We start from the raw sequence: 22,649 nt of genomic DNA, 5'->3' as shown, positions 1-22,649 counted from the left end.
TGTCGTTGGTCTCCATAGGCAAGGCTGGAGAAGCCTCCATATGTGCTTAAATCCTGCTGCTCGTGGAAAGGAAGCGGTGGTGCTGGAAAGCTTGGATCTGTGCTGGCAGAGCAGGTGGAGCTGTGGTGGTGGGCTCTGAGCTGTGTCCTGGTTGTACCCCCGTGCTCCTGCCCTCCTGCCTGTGAGGGGTGGCAGTGCTTATGGATCATCCCTGTGCCCTGGGGGCACCTGGAGCCAGGGCAGGTCTTGGCCGGGCGGTTCGGTTCCTGATGTGCCCTGGGCAGCCTCTCCTCCCAGTGTTTGCCTGCCCTGTTGTCTTCAGAAATGTTCCATTCCTTGAGCAAAAAACTGGCCTTTAATGACTCCGGGATGGGGGATATCAACTAGGAAACCATAAGAGCTGTGTTGTTCCAGGCTGCTGCTTTCCAGGTGGATGGATTTGGCTGAATCAGTGAGGCTGCCAGGCTGTGCTGCATCCCTGTGAAACAATCCCAGTAGTTCAGATCCCCTCTGCTGAGGGATAAGATGTGCTGTCACGCAGCGTACGTATTTCAGTTGTGCAGATCACGAAGGTACCATAAAATATGGCACTTGGTGTTTGAAAAGAGCTGTTTTGTACCGAAATCAGGGTGTTTGGGGCCGTGGTGCTGTGTTAGGGCTGTGTCAGCTGGGCATTGTCTTTACAGCGTTCTTGGAAGGTAGAAGCAGGAGCTTGCAGGGAGAGAGTGCTTTGGGATCTTCTTTTCACCCTCCTTGGCAGTTGTCTGGAGCGGGGAAGGCTGTATGTTGTTAGAACAGAAGGCTGGTGGGGAGGACAAAACGATCCCGCTTAGTCACTTCAGCCAAAATGGGATCAGTGCCGCCCTTCTGCGGGGCAGGTGGAGGAGCTGGAGAGGGGCTGGAGCCCGAATATGCACAGCAGCAGAAGGCTGAGCTGTCCCGGGGCAGCACCAGCTCCTGGACACCCCACAGTGTCTGTTCTGTGAGTGGCTTTGGTTCCCTGCTGGCTCTGCCGGCAGTGGGTTCATCCCCGTCCGTGGGGCTGCACATGCCCGCGGTAGCTCTGGGTCCTGGTGACAGCGGTGCCATTTGCTGTCCTTGGGATACACCTCTGGTTGCAGGGGAAGGTTTCTGCAGCTCCTCGAGGGAGGAATGAGTGACAGAGAAACAAACCAGGCTCGTTGTGGTGCCAGTTCAGTTTAGGCTGTTCCTTGGCTCGGGTGCTAATCGCAGAACCAGTTGGGAAGTGTCTCTGAGAAGGAGCTCATGTTTATCTCGTAAAACCTCTGGAGATAAATAAAGCTGGGTGGGATGACACAGATCCTGGGATTTCTCTGCTCCTGGCCTGCAGCTTGGGCGCTCTGTAGTGGCTCTGAGTGGTGCATCCAACATGTGCTGGTTTCCAGGGCCCCCTGACATCCTTCACTTTAACTCCAATTGCTCTCAGAAGACTCATCGAGCCGTCTGCGTGGCTCGGGAGGGAGAGGAAGTGAGTGGAATGAAATGGGCTGCGTGGCCCTCTTCCAACCTGCCGTGGAACTGCCGAGAGATGCCTCGTACTTGGGAGCAGGAACAACCTACAGCTCTTTACCTGGTTTGTGGGTTTGGGGGCAGAGGATCTCTGGGACAGTGCTCGGATCTGTGGATCAAAGGGAACAGGCCCTTTCCTGATGGCTGCCTCCCTTACTGCTGCTAAAAATAGTTGATGAGCCAGTACGAGGATGGTTGTGGCTGTCTGCATTCCTGGAGGAAAGTGCAGGCTTGATGAGTTCCCAGACTGTGTTTTTGCATCTTCTCCTCTGCTGACAAACAGATCTCACTGAAATGCTGCTATTTCTGTACCTGTTACAACTGGCTTTGGAGCATCCCATGGCCTTACTCCGGTTGTACTGAGCCAGGGAGGGGAGGTGGCCTGGGGGAGATGCAGGAGGATCACGGGCTGCCAGCCTAAGGGCCAGGCAGCTCAGGTGATTTGGTTTTCCAAATCTCCAGGGCCCAGATTCTTCAGCTGCAGTCTGTTCCCCATCCTTTCCCTAGCCAGGCATTGTAGCCCTCTGGAGGCAGACGTGTTCCCGTCGGGATGCTGCTGCCAGCCTGTTGCTGCGCTTGTGACTGTCATCATGACAGACTGTCGAAGAAATTGGTGACTAAGTACACTTTGCAAATACTTCTAGTGACAAAAAGGGCTCGTCTAGACTGGTTTCTAGGTGTAAGCTAATTTAAAGTTCAGGGTATTAGGGATTTCTTGGGAAGTAGGTTGGCTGCAACAGAGAACAACTTGGACTGGGAATTTTTGCATTATGTTGTACTGAGAGTGTCATCTGCATCCCAACAGAATTGTTTTAGTGCCCTTAAATGGTGCAGTCACCAGTCTGGGGTAAAGCTGAGGTTTAAAAGGCCATTGGTTGTGTGGTCTGTTGTGTTACTTCAGCTCCAGTTCAGCCTTTCCCTTCACTGCTCCTCAAAAAAATAAAAACATTCAGTTCACTTGGTGTGATTGTATCAGGCAAGACAAGGCACAGGGTGGTGTGTGGCTTCCTAGATGGAAATGGCTGCAACCCCATGATCCAGGATGTTGTTTCCTTAGCATTGCTGGGGAGGATTATTCCCTTCACACAACTGCTGTCCTGCATGTTACCTGCCAAGAGAATGGTGCCAAATTCCCAGCGTGTGTGTTGGTGCGGAAGGGAGATGGCTGAAAGTCAGTTTGGGTGAAGGAGCTCCTCAGATGTGAGGGAAATGCCCTTTGCTTTAGTGAGAGAAGGAAGCTGACAAGTCTCAGGACTCCTGACTCTGGGATGCTCCTGTAAAGGCATGATGGCTGTAAGCACGCGGCTGGAATTCTGGCATCTGCGCTTCCATTTTTTTACTTCGTTTTTTTATTGATTAAACATGAAGATAATTCTGTAATGCCAACTTTTCCCCCAAGCTTTGAGTCTCTGTATCATTTAGGGCCTGAGTTGCAGCTTTTTGTCCTCTAAGAGCCTTTAAAGAATTGTGGCAGAGGGAGGAGAGGGTGTTTGTCCAAACCTCCTGGGCTGTCTCCTTGCAGGCAGGTGCCTCTGGCTCACCCCTGTTGGTTGACATTCAATACTTGCCCTCTGCCTGTGCACACTGGGCTTGTCCCAGTGAGCCCTGTTTGTTCAAGGAGAGCATTTGGTGTAACTCACGTGCAGAGGGACCAGAAGGAAGGAGAAAAGCTGGAAGAAGAGTTAGTGGAGCGTGTGATGCGCTCCAGCAGCTGGCTCCAGTTTCCATCTCTAAGAGCTCCCTTTTCCCCACGCACATTCTCTCGTGGGCTCAGCTGATGCGATGCAGATCAGCTCAATCCCACATTCCTGGGCCATGTTTCTGACAGGGAGGTTTGGCTCAGTCCATGAGTGGAGCTGATAAGCAATCATGTGGTGTAGCCATGATGGCAAAATCAGGGGCTGCTTCTGGGCCTCAGGCATTTCCCTCAGGGAACTCCAAGCTGGTCTCAGTGGCTGTGCTGGGGGGAGTTGCCGATGGCTGGCTTTGAGTTCTGGAGCTGCCGGAGCGTGTGGAGAAGGGAATGGGGTAAGAAACATAGCCAAGCTGGAGTGTGAAGCTAAGGAGGTGAAGTTGGTTTCTGGTTGTTCCACGGGTGTTGGAAGGCAGTTTTGGGAAAGCCCTGTGTCTGGTCAGCTGCTGTCACTGCCCTGGGATGGTGGGAGCAGGAAGCGGCCGCAGAATTCCCAGAATCACCTGCCAGTGGCTGCTGAGCCCGTGAGCTGGTCGAGCTGTTGCTGCACAACCTTTCCAGGGAAGGCAGCAGGCAGTGTCCTGAACTTCCCAGCAGTGCTGTATCCTGCTGCTGCTCTGGGCCTCTCACTCACTTAGGAAGTGCTAACTGCTGTATTATGCACTTAAAATACAAACCCGCTGACTAAGTGCCAGCCCCCTCTGCCATCTGCAACCAGTATATTGGAGGGGGACTGGTGGGGACATCAGTGAATTGTTCTGTTATTTGTACTTCTAGAGACTCTGTAGGGCTTTACTGCTTAGTGACCTGGGTGTGCTCTTGCTGCAGGTATTGGACTTGCTGAGGTGGGAATGGAGAGCTGGAACTGCTGTCAGGGTTTTATATTGTTGCCTCCCTTAGTAATTGCTTTGGGAACAAGTATCTCCAACTTTGTCCAGATGTATTTCTGTCCTTGGCTCGAGGTGTTTTAAATTGGTCTCTTTATACAAGAGCTGACTCCCTGGTCTGGGATCAATTTTGATAGTTTTAGCTACCGAGTTGCTGTGTTGCAATTGATGGTGCATTTTACCAAGAAGAAGAGTGTCTAGTGGCAAGCTGCTCCTTTGAAGGAAAAAGCATTCTGCCTGGGAGTGCTGCTGCTTCCCTGGGGTCTGGAAGAGCTGGAATAACTTCACCAAATCCCTGAGCTGCCAACACGTTTGCTTGTGAGGAAAGTGCAGTGGTGATGAGGTGGTGGCTTTAATGCCTCGATGAAAAAGTGACCCTTGTCTTCCTGGCATCGCTGCGGGAAGCTTTTGAGTGAGGGAGCTTAGCTAGCCCAGGAGTTCAACACTTCCCAAAAGGATCAGCACTCTACAAAGAAGAGATTACAGGTTCAATTTCTAAAACTCTACATGTGGAAACTACATGTGAGAAACAGTAAGAAACAGGAGGTTTTTCCTCATTCCAACTTTTATTTCATATAAATAATCCCTCTACATCAGATTTGTCAACTTCTCAGTCTTTTCTCTCACCATAAAAGAAGCAGCAGCTAAGCCACAGTTGTCTGAAAAATCACAACCCAGGCACCAACCAAAGTGCATCGAGCAAAGTGTTAATGAGCAGGAAAAAATTACACTTGGAACAGGCACGACCTGCCCAGCCCCATCCCTGGAGCCTGGATCCAGACTCAGTCCTTCCTGGGCATCAGTAGCTGCAAAGTCACTTGGCTTTGCAGGAGGAAAAGGAGGGAATGGAGGAACAGTGATGGTTTTCCTTTCAGAACAGTCTAGGGCAATAAGGTTTCCTATCTCTCCAGCACAGTGCTGGACCAGGGCAATGGGAGATCCCTGCCTGGCTGTGTCTGACTGCTCTGGAGTGCAGCAGCTCCTGAGCTGAGACTGTGTGTTCCATGGAGCAGGAGGCAAAGTGGCTCCTGGGAAATTCTGGTAATGACTCGGGCTGACTGGACCAAGAGTGAGGTCAGAGACCTGATGTACAAAATAATAATAAATTAACAAACTAAACAATTGTAAGCAGGCTTTTGAGGCAGTCAGATAAGGAAAATGAGCATTTAACAGTGATGGAGGAGCTCCAGGACCTGGAGCAATTTTACAATCTTTTATTTATCTGTTGGGTAAATCCAAATAAACCCATCTGGGCTTTGGTGGGGTGAAGATGTTTCTACTGATAAAACACAAAAGCTGCACGCTCTGTTTCTTGACAATACCTGGTGTGAAGCCAGTAAACTCTCCTGAATTTGGCATGTGGAAGAAATTCCCAGGCTTGTGCTTCACGGTAGGTGCTGTGGGTCTAAGTCATAAACCAAATGTTTCTGTGTGCAAATATTAGTATATTAAAGCAGCATTGAGTATTTCAGTCCACATGTGCCAGCCTGGTCTCCAGGGCAGTCTGGCAGCCTGGCCAGAGCAGGTCCTGCAGAGCATTCCAGGCAGTCTCCACACACCTGGCCCAGGGACTTTACTCTGGCGTCAGGTTTTACAGCAGCACCTCCAAGGCGATGCCCTCTCTGCTGTGTCGTTCCCACGTCAGAAATCCTGCTGTGTTATCCCCTGTGCCTTCTCCTTAACTGGTAGCTGTATTCCAGCTAGGTCCCAGCTTGCTGTGACTGGAAATCCAAGCAGCTGGAATTGCTGCACGTTTGTGCTTGTAAATGCTTCTCCAGATCCTGCATTTGAAAGGTGTCTTTAAGGCCAGCTCAGAAGGTCTGTGGGGCAGCTTCCAGAGGACTCCTGCCCTCTTAATTCAAGCACAAGGCTACAGAAGGCACAACCAGGCAGGTGAAAGCTGATAGGAAGTCTTGGGCCTCCAGGTCCAGTCTGGCCTGGGTCCTGCTGGCGCTGCTCTGGGCAGTGTGGTGGAGGAGGAGATTGCCCTGCTGCAGGGGTGCCCAGTTACCAGTGCCCTTGGGAAGCGGGCACAGTTTGCTGAGCTGTGCCCACCCCTGCTCAACCCAAGAGCCCCTTCCTTGGCACACAGCAGTGTCCTGATGTGCTCCTCAGCCTCTGGCAGGGGAGAGCTGGAGGCTCTTCAGGGAGGAGATGCTGGGGGGCATCTGTGCTTGGCACATGGAGTTGTGTGCCCCACGGCTGTGCTCCATCCATCCATCCATCCATCCACAGCCCTGCCACTACTGTACACTTCTGCCAACACTTCAACCACGTGCAAACCTCTAGTACCAGAGCTCTGAACGCTATTTCTGCACCCACCTATGAACTACACCCTCACACGCCACCCCTTCCCGCTGCTCCAGGCTCTGGCACAGCCCTGACACGGGCAGGTTCCCTCCAGCCTCCAGGGCAGAAAACTGTGCCCAGAAACCCAAACCTTAACTCTACACAGAATTAGTCATTAAATTAAATAAAGTGCATCCAGTAGACATTTCCTTGGCTTGCCACGCAGCTGCAATATAGGCCAAACAAAAAAAGAGATAAGTGATGGTGGTTTTGCTGTAGGGTGGGAGTGTGGGCACCCTTCCCTGTCCTCTGGCAGATGGAGAGGGAAGGGGGATGCCAGAACTGTGAGTGGGGTGGTGCTGGGCACAGGGCAGGTGCTGAAAGCTGATTTCATAGAAGGTAAAAGAGTGAGGACAAGCTTGTGCTCCTCTTCTCTTCTCCTCCACCGCCTCCAGCACGTTATCCTGCAAAAGGAGAGCAGAGACAGCAGTGGGATTATCAGTCTCCAGGGAACTGCTGAGGTGTAAATTAAAATGTCTGCTGAGTTCCAACCTGCCCTTCCTGCACGGCTGGGGCTGCCTGGGAGGCACCGCTGGGGCATAACCCAGATACCTGCTGCCAAATCCGACGGGAGCAGCGGGGGCTCTGCAGCCCAGGGGATGAGCTGACTGCACCAGTCTGGATGGAACACTCCCAGTCCTCCTCTGGGACAGGTAGGACTCCTTTATTCTTTCCTTACATCTCGGGAACAACAATCCTGACATGCTTCTGTGTATGCTGGAGCAAAAGGAGGGGCTGGTTTCCGTGTGAACCTGGCCTGGGGGTGCAGCCCTTGTGTGTCCCAAGGGCAGAGGGTGAATCAGCTTTCCCTAGTGAAAAACTATCCCGTGTCTGGAGCCTGCTGTCCTGGAGCTGCCTCCAGCCCCAGACACGCTGATTTTAATTGGGAAAGGCAGACTTTTTATTCTTCTCTGGTTGCCAGATGCTTGGGTGCTGCTCAGAATTGCTGAGCTGGCATTTTCCTGCCTCCATGTTTAAATCCACAGCTCTGCCTTTTGCTGATGCAGATTTCAGCACCCAAAGCTCCCGAGAAAGGTCAGGGAGGGGATATAAAAAGAAAAACAGATGAAACCCCGCGAAGGCAGGAGAGGCCGTAGGAAGCTTGGCTTGCATAAAAAAGAAACCTCTCAAGGAATCATCTAAGGACACAGCCACGGATATTTAATAAGGAACTGCTCTGCAGCCAGACCCAAGGTACTGACACAGCCAATGCCATGTACAGCTCAGAGGAGATTGCTGCTGGAGACATTATTCCTGGTCCTGTCTGTGTGCAGCAACCAGGGCTGGCCTGTCCTGCTGCTGAGGGTGTCCAGCTCCACATGGGCAGGGACAGCTTCCAATAGACCAGAAGTGCTCCAAGCCCCGGCCAACCCGGCCTTGAACATTTCCAGGGATGGGGCAGCCACAGCTGCTCTGGGCAACCTGTGCCAGGGCCTCACCCCCCTCACAGGGAAGGATTTCTTCCCAATATCCCATCTAAACCTGCCCTCAAGGTCATGAGACATCCTCTAGCACAGGCCATTGGACATCCCTGAATTAATTCCTATTTTAATGAGAACTGGTTTCTTTGTCTAGATTTGCTGGTAGCAAAATTATCACTGCAATCCTTGGTGAGCTTAAACCTGTAAAGGCAGTCTGTGCAGGAGATGCCTGTGGGAGCTGGACATTATCTTGAACTCCTCTTCATTTGGGTTTACATTAGGAGGGTGAACACAGGTGGCTGAGGTGTGGGCACCTGCTCCCTCCTGGAGCTCTGGGATAGCAGAAACAACTGCAGGATCCAAGAGCAGCTCTGTTCCCAGTGCTGGAATGGCAGCAGCTCATCTGGCAGAGCCCTGAGTTGTGTTTAGGTTGTTAAGCTTCAGTAAGTGGCCCTAAGGGCACACCCTGCTCCAGCCATGGTGTGCTTCCAAGTCACCTGTCCCTGACAGGTGGCCACCTTTTCCTGATTTTCCCATATTTATTCCTGTGTTTCTCCAGTACATTGGTCTCTGCCCCAGCATTGTGTTCTGGCTTGGATGTTTCTCCCCCTTTGCTACCCCTGTATTTACAGAGATCACGACTCCACTGCTTTCTGCCTTCCTTCTCCTAGACTAAACAACATTCCCTCACCAGCTCTGGAGTCCTTCCCTGTGTGTCCCGAGTCTCCTGCACCATTCTCACAGAATCCCTGTGTTTTCCAGGGTTAACAGTATTTTCCCATATCGCACCACGGGAGAGGTTTCCATCACTCCAGAGGTACAGAGACAATCCCACTCCCCGGCTCTCCAGGAGGACTAACCTCTCTGCTGTGGTGGCACTCAGAGGTGCTCTGGGAATGTGAAATGCCCATGGCATGACAGTGGGCTCCAGAGGGTGCTGTGGGCTGCAGGAAGGACCAGGGAGGCCGGTGCTATTCCAGGCAAGCCCTTGACCCTGCCAATCCCAGGCCAGCTCCCAGGACGTGCCAGCAGATGGGACTTCCTGTCTCCTGAACCTCGAGGAAGCCGGTTGTGCTTCCGCAGCTCCCCGGCTGTGCTGGGAAGTGCTGGTCTGTGCTTGTGCTGCTTCCTGCACCAACCCTGGGCGCTGCTTTGCATCAGAGCCGACCTGTGCCGACCCCTCCGTCCCCAGCACACAGGCCCTGCCGGTCCCACTCCTGTTTACGTCAGCCAGAGCGCCAAGGTCACATCCCTGGAGCTGCTCTGCAAATCCACCCCCAGCTGCATTTGCTCTAAAGATGTTAAGATTAATTTTCTCAAGAGAATTCAGGGAAAAGCTTCTGTGGTTTTTGTGTATCGTTTACTTCTCTGGGACTTGCTGGACATTCTCCAGGGATTCCAGTCCTGCACTTCGGGTAAATATTTATTCCTTGTTATTTGAAGCGACGGATGAAAGCCCCACCACGCTCCCTGCACAGCATCTCCCACTGCTTTGGAGGTGCTGGAGATTGTTAGTGCCAAAAATAGGCACTGGGAGGGGGAGCTGTGAACCCCATGTGGTGGCTGCACGGAGCTGCTGCTGTGCAGGAAGGGATGTGAGATCTGCATTCCGTGGGAGTGGGACACTGCCCCGCGGAGCCCCGGAGCAGGGCAGGGACAGCCCATCCTCATCACTGAGACACGTTTCCAGCTGTTACAGATCCTGCCCTGCTTTGGGACATGTGAGGTCATGAAGAGAGGGCATGGCCCTGGGCAGCAGGTGAAGTGACCCAGTCCAGCATTTTCTACTGGATGGAAATTCCTCAAGATAAACTTTGCAATGGCAGGATATTTTTATATCCCTCAGGGATGATAGGGTGTATTTTGCAATATCACACCATTTCTTTCAACACTGATTTTCCAAAAACTGCACTGTACCAAAACTGGATCACCAGTATTTAAAAACACAACATTTTCTGTCTGAAAAGTTTTAACGAGGACTCCGGTTTGGGTTTTGTGAGATCTGAGATGTTGAACAGACACGTTCCTGGGACATACATGGCATTTGTCACATCCGTATTTTTCAGAGAAATAAAAGCAAATCCCACTGGGAAGTCACCTGCTGCCTCCTGGCAGGGAATTATGAACCAGTCCTGCTAAGCCACTGCTGAGATGGGGGACACAGACCCTGCTGCTCCTCGGGGGAAGGTGTCCCTGTCCATGGCAGGGGGTTGGAACTAGATGGGCTTTGCTGGGAATTACTGATTGCTCTAAGCACTAAAAGGAGTGGGGGCATGGTCAGGCAAGGGGAAATGAGCCTGGCAGCAGGAAGGAGAGAGACAGGAAGGCAGGATGGAATGAACACCAGTTAACCCCTCAGTTCCCTCTGGCATCCCAACACTCGGTGTTTCCCAAGCCCTGAAGTTTCCCAAGCCCTGGATATCGATACCAGTGCCCAGCCCCAGCTCAGCCCAGCAGGTACCTGAGTGCTGAAGTGCAAACACCTCCTCTTCTCCAGGCCACATGGCTGTGTTTGTAATTAAGCTTGCTGTAATTAGTCCAGGGAGGACTGATGGAGTGGAGAGCCACGCTGAAGTGGACTCAGGGTCCTATTACCAAACCACAGGAATCTCCCATCGCTGAGATGAAAATGGACTGCTGTAATTTAGTGTTTCCTCTTAGCTGGTGTCTAATTAAAGTTATCCTGAGTGAGCAAGGTTGCCATTCATCCCTTTATCCTCTAATTTTGGGGGAGTCTTGGTAGGTTGGAGAGGCATGGCTGGACAGTAATCTCCCAGTATGTGCATCCAGGTGTTTCAAAACATTTTCCTAAATGCTGTTGGAATTAATTTCCCTCACTGGAAGGAATTTTCATTTGAGCACAGAACCAGCTCCTGCTGGTTCTTGGTGCTTTGTCTTTTTGAAATTGCTGTGACTCTTGTGCTTCTCCCTGCCTTTTGTGTGGATGGGATTATAGGGAAAGTCTTTGTTAGCAGCTTACCCACTTCATCCCTAAGCTCATTTGTACTCTGGGATGAATGCTGAGCAGCACCGGGGGACACACTGCTGGGTTGAGGTCTGCAGGAAAGCTCATGGAATCTGGGAAAGGTACTTGAGGGGGGGTCTGCCTGCCTGGCTCTGAGCAGCCAATTGCCTCAAGTGCCTACTCATGGAACAGAGCTGCTGCCTCTGTAAAGGAAAGAGCCAGGGGTATCCTGACAGCAACTCAGGGGTGAGGGAACCTGGCCCATGTTCTGGAAATGCTCATCTCTGCTTTGTGTGACATCCTGATCTGGGGGGCACTGCCCAGAAAAAACACACCTTGCAGAAAGAGCCCCTACACTCTCCCCTTGCCCTTTGCTCCTAATTCCTACCTTACCTTTGTTCCTGCCATCCTTTGTTCCTTCTCCTGGCTTTTCTTGCTTTCCGTTTGCCCTTATGGAAGAAACTTCTTTGTGTAAAACCTGGAGCACTTCTCCATAACCAGCTCTGTTCTCCCTCCTCTGTTTGGTTCGTGACCCATCTCACCCTGTGTGTTTATGCACTGCCCTGCACCAGTGTTACTATCCATCACTCACAGACCTTGTACTGGGAAAACAACTCCCCATGGAGCCAACCTTCCCCAAACCTCTGCCCACGGGGTGAGGCTTTCAAAGGGTTTGGGGCAGGTACCATGATGACCTCAATTTGTGATCCCCCCAGAGACAAGTAATACTGCTGAGGTTATCCCTCTCATCCTTTCTGAGGTTTTCCCTTCCCAGGAATAGTCTCAGTTTGTGCCCTAACTAATGTGTGTCAGCAGCCCAATTTTCAGTCAGAATTTTCCTGACTTTCCACTCCTTCCCCGTCCACTCCAGGACAGGCCTTTGGGATTCACAGGTTTAACTCCCTGAGGGATCCCTAGCCCTGCTAATGAACATTTCTGGACAGTTTTCTGCTGTGATGCCATCATACCACAGTGAGTGGAGTTGTGGCCCTGTGCTATGGCTGAGAGCAGTAATGGGACAGCAGAGACTCCATGGGGAGGGGGTCAGGAACTCACCTTCTGTCTCAGGCAAGCCGGTGTAACCTGTGCTAGTTGAGGGCATCCCCAGTGTCCTTGTCCTTGCAGTCCTCAGGCTGGTCCCCTTCTCCGGACTGGGACTTTGCTGTGTCCTGCTCAGGCACAACAGTCTTGTCAGAGCTGGCTTTCCCTGGGGGCAAAGGCTCCTGGTGTTCAGTGCCTTCAGCATCTTCTCCTTTCAGTGCAAGTGCCTGCCCCTCCAGGGCAGTGCTTTGGGTCATTTCCTCCCCTCCTCTGCTCATCAGCTGTCCTTGATCTGCATCCAGTCTGTCTCCTGCTGCTGTGTCCAGCTGTTCTCCGTGGCAGTTTGAGGAGTCCTGGGAGGACTCCTGTTGTGAAACTGGGTTTTTCTCTGATCCAGCTCCATCTACATTTGCTCCCATGGGCAGGGACAAAGTCTCCTCGCTGGTGGCTGGCACAGTGCTTGGGAGGCTGCTCGCAGGAGCAGTGCTGCCAGTGCTCTCCTTCTCCTGGGAGGTGTCAGCAGTGCCAGGCTTCCCATTGGCATCTTCCCCAACACTTTCCTTGCTTGGCTTGGGCCCTGGCTCTGAGTCCCCTGTGCTGGTCACAGACACCTCCGTGCTGCAGCCCTTCACCCCTCTCCGCTCCTCCTTCTGCCCGTTGTGGGCAGGATGGACCTTCCCCCCTTCCCTTCGGAGCCGCTGGGACGAGGAGGCCCCGTGATCCTGGAGGCTTGGCTGCTTCCCCTTCTCCTCCTGCTCAGCTGTGCAGTTCTCTTCCACCCCCTCCTCTCCTCTGCTCTTCCGCTTGTCCACACCAAGGCTCCTCTGAGAAACAAAGGAGACATTTAGTTCAGCTTTTTAAAATACCAGTAGATGGTACTTCTTGCCTCTGAGGGTTCTGAAAACTTGAGGAAAAATTTGCAAAGGCCACTAAAAAGTGTGAAGGGATGTAGGTGAAGTGTTCAGGGGGCCAGAATAGTTGGGTGGTTGTGCTGACAGAGAGGCAGTGCAAGCACTGAAGCTGCTGTCACACCATGCCATGTGGAGAGTGCTAATGAGGGATGCACTGACCCCAAAACAGAGGTCCCAGCTCACAGTGGCTCAGAGAATCCAACTTTCCTAGTAGTGCATATGTTAGGAAAACTCAGCAGCCAGGCTGGAACTCCTGAGCTCACCTGGCCATCAAGGTCATCCTTCAGAAAAGACATGTCCTCGCCTTCTTTTGCATCCCACCTGTCAAGAAAAAAATTAAATCAGAATTTAGGCCCTCAAGTTCTCATATGGCAAAGCCACTGTCCCTGCCTGACACCTGGTAGGGATTCCTACCAGGGCCATTCATTCCTTGTCTGAGCCCCCTGTCCAGGCCCATCCAGAGAAACTCATCTGAGGCCACTAAATCTTAATGAACTGGTTGTTATAATTCTAATTGTAATGAAAACATAAACTCCAATTGCCAGAACAGACAGTCGAGTTAGACTAAGAAGATACAGTTTGCTTGTGCTGGTGCTTGCCACAGCCTGGTCCTGTTTGCCTGACAGTGCCCAAGCGTCCCAGGTCACAGAGGGAGATGCTGAAGGATAAAATTGCTTTTACATTCCCAGCATCACTGGCAGATGCTTAGGGTAGGGTTTGGAAAGAGGAAAAATGCGCTGACCTACCCCCTGTTCCCTCCCCAGCTTCCAGGAACATGTGGCTCTGGGATTTCCTGGGCCTGAGATGGTATCTCTGTTGAGTCATGCTGAGCTTAGCAGACAGTCTCTCCCAAGGATTTGTGTGAGTGCATTTTGACCCCATAATAAATTTGCAGCAGCTACAACATCCTGTGCCAAGGAGGGCCACGGCTTCGTGAAAGGCTGCATGAGGAACTGCTTTCCTTGGCTTGTCTGAATTTGCTGGGTGAATATAAATATAAATCTGAACCTGCCCATGCAGTGCTACTGGGCAGGGAAGGGCTGAGGAACCCTTCCCTGCTTGTGTGTGTGCCTGCTGACTTACTGGTCACAAACAAACATGGTATATATAATATACACATATATAACATATGCACATATTTCTCCCTGCAAAACATGGGTTTGCTGATATTCTGAAATTCCTTCTGTGCAAATGACTGTGTTGCTGTGGGCTGCCCACAGCTGGCAGGAGCAGCCCCCTCCCTCCTCACCAGGGTTGGTATCTTTAAGAGCAGTTGTTTCAGAAGAATTAAAGCCACTTGTACCACAGTGTCAATCCCCCTTCCTATTGGTTCATTTGGGAAGTATCTTTGGAGGCGGCTCCTCCGTTTCAGCCGGGCCTGGAAGCCAGACCAGATGTGTCCAAAAGCTTGCTGGGGTGTGCCAGCAGTACCCAAATCTGGACCCAGAGTAACCCGACCCCCCAGGCTGTTCTCAGAGAGCTGGTGCAGCAGGTCAGGACAGCGACGACACACCCCACAAGTCCCACAAACCCCACCAAGGGAATTCCTGCCAGACACCACAGACAGTATCTGGTTTTGTCTGTCCCTCTTCCCAGTTAGGCAAGGAGTGAGCCCAGCACGGCCCTGCTGCCAGCTCCTCACCTCCTGGCTCTGCCCGTCAGTCTGTCCTTCCCCTTGGCGCGGCTGCTCACCGCGGGCACTGCCTTCGGGCCAGGGTCGCTCACATTCACCCCGTGGTGTCCTCCACCTGCAAAACGGGTTGGAAATGCCAGGCAAAAGCAGGCACGACCAGCCTGCTGCTTCTGGTCCCCCAGACCCCTGGAGATGTCAACATCCTTGGGTCCCTGGAAAGTACCTCTGGAGTGGGAAGCCTCTGAAGCTGTGTGCATACTGCACATCTGTTTTTTAAAGTCATAAATACAAATTGAGAATTTAGGGTGTTTATTCTGTGGTTTTGTTTTGGTTTTTTTTTATTCCAAATTCCAGTTACAGCTTTAAATCTTATTCCTTGGATATAGTCTTCCTTGTGCTGTTCTTGGAAGTCTTGTTTTCCCCTGCACACAGATATGAGAGCAGCCATGTGGTCTGTCCCCAAAAGCCACTCCAAATCTGAGTGCCTGGAGAGAACTCTCTCCATGAGGAGTATCAGAGGTGCTGGCATTTAGTGGGGTGGCACAAAAGAATCCTGTGGCTTACTCACCTCTGCCATCGGCAGGAAAGGACCTGTGCTGAAATTTCCTTGCATTTCTTCCCCCTGCAAGGACACAGCAAAGGAAGCACCGAAGTGAGTGAGGATCTGCAGTGGACAGGCAGCAGAAAGGCTGATGTTCAAACAGGGTGTCACAAGGGAAAGCCTGGTTCTGCCAGTCCATCTCCTGAGCAACAGGAGTCAGGATGGACTAATGCTAGTAAAGAAGCCAGCATGTGCCCCAGGGATCAGAGGTGCTGTGCTCTGGAATAGGATTGCCTCTCAAACCAGTGTTTGGGAAAGGAGACAGGGCTGAGCCTCCGGATGGTGTCGTCCCAGGTTACAGAAGCAAGTGCTGTCCCTGGGAAGGTCCAAAGCTCTAGGAAGGTTCAAAGCTCTAGCACCCAGCTCGAATCCCATCCCCTGAGCCCCCTGCCCAGCCCAGGGAGGGCTGAGCCCCAGCTCAGAGGCATTTGCCCAGGGAAGCAGAGCTTCTCAGCTGACACAGCCCCGGCAGCTGCTGCAGCACTGGGGTGCGCAGGACCAGCGCTCACTGGTGTCAGGACAGAGTCTAGGTGTCCCCTGCCAACCTTTCTTATTGCTGGGATTATCCAAGGCTGGCTCCCCATCCTTAACAAAGTCCTCTTCAAACCTGCAGGTTAAAAACAGGCATTGTCAGACCTGACCATCCTCCCCCAGTGTGCAAAGTGTGGGCAGGAGCCCTCAGCCCTTTGGCACCTGCCCATGGGCAAACCTGGGCAGGTTTCTCAGCAGGAGCTGAAGCTGCTGCACCAGCCAGGAGAAATGAGGCTGTAAGGCAATTCTACCCCAAAGGAGAGCCTCCAAAACCTTTACATCAGTACCCACATGTATATGTTAAGTTCTGTGAACTCCCTATAGATGCCTGTAGTGTAGCTGTGCCATGCTCAAATGAAGCTTCCCAAAGCTTCCAAACATAGCCTGAAGTAGCTTTAGGACTTGTCATCTCAGATCAGACTCATCTGGTTCGTATCTAGTTCTGCTTATTTTGTGTTATGACTTTTCTCTTAAAAATTGATGTATGAGAGAGCAGTAGGGCTCAGGGCTGTCTTGCCAGCAACACTCAGCACCCACTTAAGACAGTTCACCTCTAATTGTTGAGGTCAGACTGAAAATTGATGTGTTTGGTCCCATTCCTCAGCCAAAGGATTGTCCCACCTACCTGCCCTGCACGAACTGTTCTATCAGCAAACCTTTGTAACATTCCCCAACTCCAAACCCTACCAGAGCCTTATCCTGCTGCAGGTGCCAGGTCATCCTCCAAAGCTCCCTAGGTGGTGTGACCGAGCTGAAGCAGCACAGTCAGGGGGACAGTGATTAAGGCAGGGATGTGTCAGTCCCATTCCCAGCTCTCCCACATTGCTGTCCCCAGCACTGCTCCTGTATCCCACAGGTGGCCCTTTGGGTGAGCCCCTCAACCTGCAGCGCCTGAACAGGCTCAGTGTATGGGGTGGGGAGGATTTAGGGACGTTGGACTCTCCTGTGCTTGAAAAGGACAAACAAGCAGGGCAGTGAGAGAACCTGTGGACTGTTATCTGATCCCACATGGTCAGGGGGAGAAAGAGGCAGCAGTGTGGATTTGGCCAGGGAGAGGCAGAGGACAGCACGGGATGTGCTCGGCAATCAGTATCTGCACCAGATCCCACCACTGGCTTTAGGCCTCTGCAGGCAAACTCCCCTGGCACAGGGAAGGACCTACATGTGCTCCGACTTCTCCACATCCCAAGCCCTCCGCCACTCGCCCTTGGCGTTCTTGTGCCGTGCCAGGCGCTCCAGGTCAATCTGCTCCCTCTCCCTCTTCCAGCGGATGTACTCGGAGCGTTCCCGGCCAGTCATGGGGAAACTCCCGTCTCCAGGGCTCTTCTGCACTGACTTCCCACCATCCTGGGGGAGGGAAAAGAGCTTCTGGTTAATAAAACTGCCTGAAACAGCCCTGTTCAGGGTACTTTGTGCTGTCACCACCAGAAATGCTCAGCAGGATTAAGAACAACCTGGAGCGAGCTCAGCTCCCCTCTCTGCAGTGCTGTGCACACCCAGGGCTCTGCTTCACTCACACCCCAAATACACCAGTCCTGGGCTTGCTGGTTCTACAGAGAGGAAAACTGAGGCAGGAAGAAGCTACATGGATTGCCTGGAGCCACATTGTAAATCCACAGCCAAATCACAGCAAGCAACCACTCCCTTCCAGGGATATTCATGGAATCACAGACTGGTTTGGATTGGAAGGGACCTTAAAGTTCATCTTGTTGGCCCATCCAACCTGGCCTTGGACACTTCTGGGGATTATGTTCAACAATACAATGATGATTGGTTGCAATGTATTTCTGAGAAGTTGTTCCACTTCATCCAGACTGCAGGAAGAGTTTTGACATTTCAAATTATTACAATAACTTTCACCTAAAGCCCTGGATTCTGCCATCTGGACACATTCTTGTTATCTTAAAGAGTTGGGGTGTCACTGCTGTTTCCCTAACCCAAACCACAGTGTTTCCTTGGTTCTTGGAGTGCTATTCAACCTCCAGATCTGGGAAGCAGCTCCCATAAGATGTATTTTTTCATTCTACATGTTCAGTCCCTGATTACAACCTTTTGGAGCCTGCCCCTGTAATTCCATGTGCAAATGGCCACAGGATGGGTTCACTGCAGTTGTACCTGCAGCCACTTTAGCTGTGGGTGTAAATTAGACAGCGGCCTTCACTGCTCATGTGAAGGTTTTAAACCCAAATGTTCTCGGATTTTCCTGGAAAAGCAACTTTGCTAAGGTTTACTTATGGCAAATAGTCAGTTCCTGGAGTGTTTGCAGCAGGGTTTGAGAGGCTGAACTCACATAGAACATGCACCGGGCTGATGAGTCCCCCCAGCCTGAAGACTTTGGCACACTAAAATCAAAGTTATGGCTATGAAATCCTTCACACTGAGAAGGTGGAAAAGGAAGCCAGCCTTCTGTGACCACCAGGCACCCATGGGAGCCCACAGTCACAGAGCTTGGGCCGACCCTGTGCCCATTCCTGGAGCAAAGGGGCTCTTCCCCTTCACTGCTGTCAGGCTCTTGGTTTGTCACTCCTCAAAAACTGAGATCTTAATGAAAAGGCAGTTCAGAGCTAAGGGAGCATGTGGGGGGAGGTATCCCAGCTGTCAGGTTAATGGATGCAGTGGAAACAGGAGCCGGCAGGCCGTGGTGTGTTGTCAAGCAACAGAGCGTAGGGAACAGCTCAGTGCAGAGCCAGTCCTGGGGTGCTAATTACCAGCAGGCAATTCATCACCTCACACACGTGTCCTTCCAGCAGCCGCCCTCAGCCCTTCCCCAGAGAGGAGTTCCCCCCTCAGCCTGTGGGGATGAAAGCGGAGCAGCGGGAGGGCGGCACAGAAAGCCCCGTTACCGAGGTGACCCACCCGCGTGGGCCGGAGCTGGGGTGGCTCCAAGTGCTCCTCCATCCTGGGCTGGCAGGAGCTGGGGCACCTGAGCCCACGGCCCCGGGGAGGGAGAGAGGAGGCGAACAGAAAGGCAGGGCACAGCAGGGCAAAGCCAGGGCAAGCACGGATCCCTGGGCCGGGGCACCTGGAGAGGCTCCCCCACACTTCCAGCCCCACGGTGGGTCCTGCCAGGATGGATCCTGATGCACCCATAAAGCCAAAAGTGAGGGCAGGACTGAGGCTGGTGCCACGGTCTCTTGTGGGCCCACGGAGCAGGAAGGGCTGGTCCCTCACCTCAGTGACAGCAGAGCTGTGGTTGGCTGGACCACAGGCCATCGTGTTCCCCTTTCCTGCTCTGGGGGGCTCAGCTGGAATTATTGTCTAGGAGCCCATCTGTGTCCTCCTAATGAATCCTGCTGAGGTGGGGTTATTCCATTTGTGCTCCATTAATTAAAGCATCTGCAGGCTCAGGGGAGCCAGCATGTCTCCAGGCTTTGCATTAAACAGTCAGTGGGAAGGCCTCTGCTTTAATTTACCTCCATCCTCCTCAGCTCCTGCAAAGTGAGGAGCTGTAGCTAATGCGGCCCGAGCTCTTCAATCCACAAGGAAATGGTTTTGGGAGAGGAACCAGCCAGGGCTGTGCTGCCACAGGGGTGAGCATGTTACCCTTCCCTGCAGCTGTGTGAGGGGCTTGAGCAGCCACAAGGCAGGTCCCTGTCACCTTTCCAGCACTGCTTTGCTCTAAGAGTGTCAACTGCTCGGTTACACTTCGGATGAGGAGCGGGATGAGCAGTGGGGGCCACATGAGAGCACACTGCTGCTTCACAGAATTACAGGAGGGTTTGGGTTGGAAGGGACCTTAAAGATCACCTTCCTTCAGGACTGTGGTGGGGAGGCACATCCTACTGGTTTTCTCTTCCAAGACAATGGTCCCCCAAAGGGACACAGGTCCCACTCACCTTCCGGCTGTGCTCACTTTCTGGGCCTCTGTCACTGTCTGATCTCCTCTTCTCTGCTGTTCTCCGCTCCTCTGCCTGCAAGAGCACAGACACAGGAGTCATTTCAAGGATTAAGCAAGGACTCCTGGCAGGGCAGCCAGTGCCTGACCCTGTGCCCACCAGGACATGTAAGAACTGCTCAGAAAAGGTCAGCAAAAGAGGAAGGATTGGTTTCTGGGGCCCTGAATCAAGCTGGTATAGAAAAAAAGGGAAATCAGAGAGCAAGAGGTGTGTGAGAAAAGCATTCCCACTGGTCCCTCCCTCCTCCCAAGGGAGAGGCCAAGAGCCGTCCTGTATAGTCCCATTTCTTTCAAAGTCAGACCAAGTTTCAGATTTGGGCCAAAGGCACAGCTTGTGATTCAACTGCACAAGATCTGGGAGCCCACCTAAGGTGCAGCTAAAAGCCAGCATGGTCAAGCTGGGAGTGATTTTTGTCCTTGGCAAACATGGGTGCCCTTGTACCGGGATCCATCCCTGCTCCCACTGGGTTTACCCATGCTGTCACCTCTCAGCAGAACAGCCTGCAGAGCACAGAGATGTGTTAGGAAAGGCTTCCTGCCTGGCTGGATGGCTGCGGGGCCAGGGGAGTGTGGGCTGAGCTGCCATTGTGCAGTGCCAAGCAGAACTGAAACACAAAGAGGAACATGGAGCACGAACTGCCAGCTCAGCCCTTCCAGAAAGCGGCAGCGTGGTGGGATCCAGCCCAGGCTGGAAACAGGACTTTTATTCCAAGCATTTGGCAGCCCCAGGTTTAGTTTTACAGGGTTGCATGCGGGAAACTCAGGATATCAGTCTCAATACCTGCAGCTCTGCCCAGTCTCCTAAGGCAACTCATCCCGCTGCCGGCTGTTCCCACATACCCGGTGGGATCATGGAGGGAGAGAGCTGGGGACAGGCTTTTGGGGGCCTGCCCACACACACTAAGTCTGAGGCAGGTGGGAAGTGTGGCCATACAGCCACTGCTCAGGGACACTGCCCTTGGTGCACAACAGCTTCACCGGGCTGACTGGTAGCTCCAGTGTGGATGGAAGCTTGTGAAAACAGATCCTTGGAAATAATGAGGAAAATGGTAGCTATATTGTCCTGGGATTTTTCAGCAAAGATTTTGGGGGTGCTCAGAAAAGCCACTCCTCACCATGTCCTGTGTGCAGCAAAAGGGGATATGGTGAAAGATGATACCGAGGATTTATTTCAAAATGTTGCTGTGAAAACTTGTGTCAACAAAAACGCTCCCTCTGGACTCCAAGTCCCCTGCTGGTGCAGCCCCACGAGAAGAACCCTGTAGCGAGGGATCCAACGAGCCTCTGCACCCCAAAACTGAGCATTTACAGAGCGATTAAACAGCAGACACCTGGAAAGCTTGCTTATTTAGGGAGCTGGCTGGGAGCAAGGTGCAGAGGGGCCTTTAGCCTTAAAGCAGCTGCAAGTGAAACTAGAACTCCTTTTGGAAAGGGGACAAAGGGGTCAGTTACTGCAGGAGAGCGGGAGCCCCTCCATGTGGAGGGGTGTGGGGGGAGAGATGGGAGAGAAGGAGCACCGTTTGCCTCCAAAATGCCCAACAGCTTATGATTGATGGGGAAACAGGCAGGGAGCTGCAGGGCTGTGTGTGCTCACTGTTCCAGCTGAGCCTGCCTATCTCCCCCCAGGCTCATGCAAAGAGTGATTCCGTCTGGCCCCTTTACAATGCCCGACTGTGCCCCCAAAGACAGGAACCGGAAAGCCGGAGCATCCGCACAGCTGGAGCGCCGAGCCAGGCCGTGAGTAAGCTGGGGGGAGCAGTGAGCTCTGCCTGCAGCCAGCACAGCTTCCCTCCAGCCCTGGAGCAGCCGGGAGCCAGCCAGTGCCCAGGGAACCCGTAGGGATGGCCCGGGTGAGGGATCGTGCTGCGGCTCGCGGGATACAGGGGAACAGGCAGCTCCTGCATGGCTGGTCAGTGCCGGAGACCTGCATCCCAGAGGCTGTCCTGGAGACCTGCATCCCAGAGTCCTGCATTCCAGAGTCCTGCATTCCAGAGACTGCATCCCAGAGAATGTCCCAGAGCCCTGCATCCCAGGGCTGTCCCGCTCAGAGCACTTGCTCGTCAGTGCCCTCCACAAACCGCTGGGTCACAGGGACACCACACAACCCTCCACCCCTTTGCACCCTCACTCCAAGCCATGCCTTTGGCTTTAGTCTGCAGCTATTTTTGCTTCTCAAAGGGCCTTGTGGAAAATTGAGATGACCACAAAAATGTAGCTCTTTTGTACCAGGACAGCAGGTCTGAGCTGAGCAGAGAACAGCCGGCTTTGCTCTGGCTCTGGCTCCGGAGCAGATTTCCCATTGTCCTGTTGCCCCAGAGCTGCTGCTCCCCTCTCACCACACACCACAAGGAAGCAAAACATGTTTTTCTCCTTCTTCCTCCTCTCCGCCCCCAAAATTATGAAAAATGACAAGGACATCATCATCCCTCGTGTAACTGTTCCTGCAGAGCAGGGGGAGGGCACAAAAGCCTGAGGCAGAGAGGGAAGATTATGGTTGTTTATCCCAAGGTTTATGCCAGGATTTCTCAGTTTCTCAGCCCAGAGCGGGGCAGAGCCTGCTCTGACCCAGGACAGAGGTCTGTCTGGCCTCCCAACACATATTCCCAGGTACTCTCCCTGGGCAGTGGTGACAGTGCTGGTGCCATTAACCAGCCACGTTCAGCACTGCTTTGTGCTCACTGTGCTCCAAAAGCTTTGACAGGCTTCCACATCTTTGAGCTACTTCACTGTCTTCTTATTTTAAAAATAGGTACTGACAGATGAGTTAAATTAACCTTTTGGTACCCATTTCTCCAGGCACGTGTCAGCACCACAACTGGCATTTCTGCTGCGGGAGGAGATTTTTGTAGGAGCTTAGAGCTGGTTTTCCAGTGCTCAGATCCCCCACTGGGCAGGATTTTTGAAACTAGTACACGAGAGGATTTCTTTTTTTCTAACTCTTTTGAAAAATCTGCCTCCTGATTGTGCTGCCTGAAGGGAGCTAAAGACTTCTCAGCCACCCTTTCTGCCTATTTTCCTCACCCACCTGCAATGGAAAAGCGAGTGTTTCTCCTGCCACAGGTTTGGTTACTCTCTTGTGCAAGCACTGGAGTCCAACACATCTGTGTTAGTGCCTGAAAGCAGCTTTTGTGTCTCTTGATTACAGTAATTTCTGATACACCATCCTGGGAAACTCTGTTAATAAAAGGACAA

General features: G+C 52.5%; 1 protein-coding gene across 4 annotated transcripts in view; it reads right to left on the bottom strand.

Annotated features, from left to right (window-relative positions):
* Positions 1–4,657: 4,657 nt before the first annotated feature.
* The window catches only part of CCDC9B (coiled-coil domain containing 9B), a 61,862-nt gene continuing 43,870 nt past the window's right edge, over positions 4,658–22,649 (bottom strand). For 3 of the 4 annotated variants that reach the window (XM_064659977.1, XM_064659979.1, XM_064659980.1), the window contains 8 exons: positions 19,399–19,473; positions 16,725–16,909; positions 15,577–15,638; positions 14,999–15,052; positions 14,440–14,545; positions 13,061–13,118; positions 11,902–12,710; positions 4,658–6,863 (listed from right to left, as the gene is read on the bottom strand). In XM_064659977.1, the coding sequence (XP_064516047.1) occupies positions 11,934–12,710; positions 13,061–13,118; positions 14,440–14,545; positions 14,999–15,052; positions 15,577–15,638; positions 16,725–16,909; positions 19,399–19,473 (1,317 nt within the window). In that variant the 3' untranslated portion in view covers positions 4,658–6,863; positions 11,902–11,933. The other variant, XM_064659978.1, reaches the window with a different exon arrangement.

This window comes from Pseudopipra pipra, chromosome 6, assembly GCF_036250125.1.
Source record: "Pseudopipra pipra isolate bDixPip1 chromosome 6, bDixPip1.hap1, whole genome shotgun sequence".
Taxonomy (NCBI): domain Eukaryota; kingdom Metazoa; phylum Chordata; class Aves; order Passeriformes; family Pipridae; genus Pseudopipra; species Pseudopipra pipra.
The sequence above is the reverse complement of the archived record's forward strand: the minus strand, read 5'-3'. Positions and strand labels throughout refer to the sequence as shown.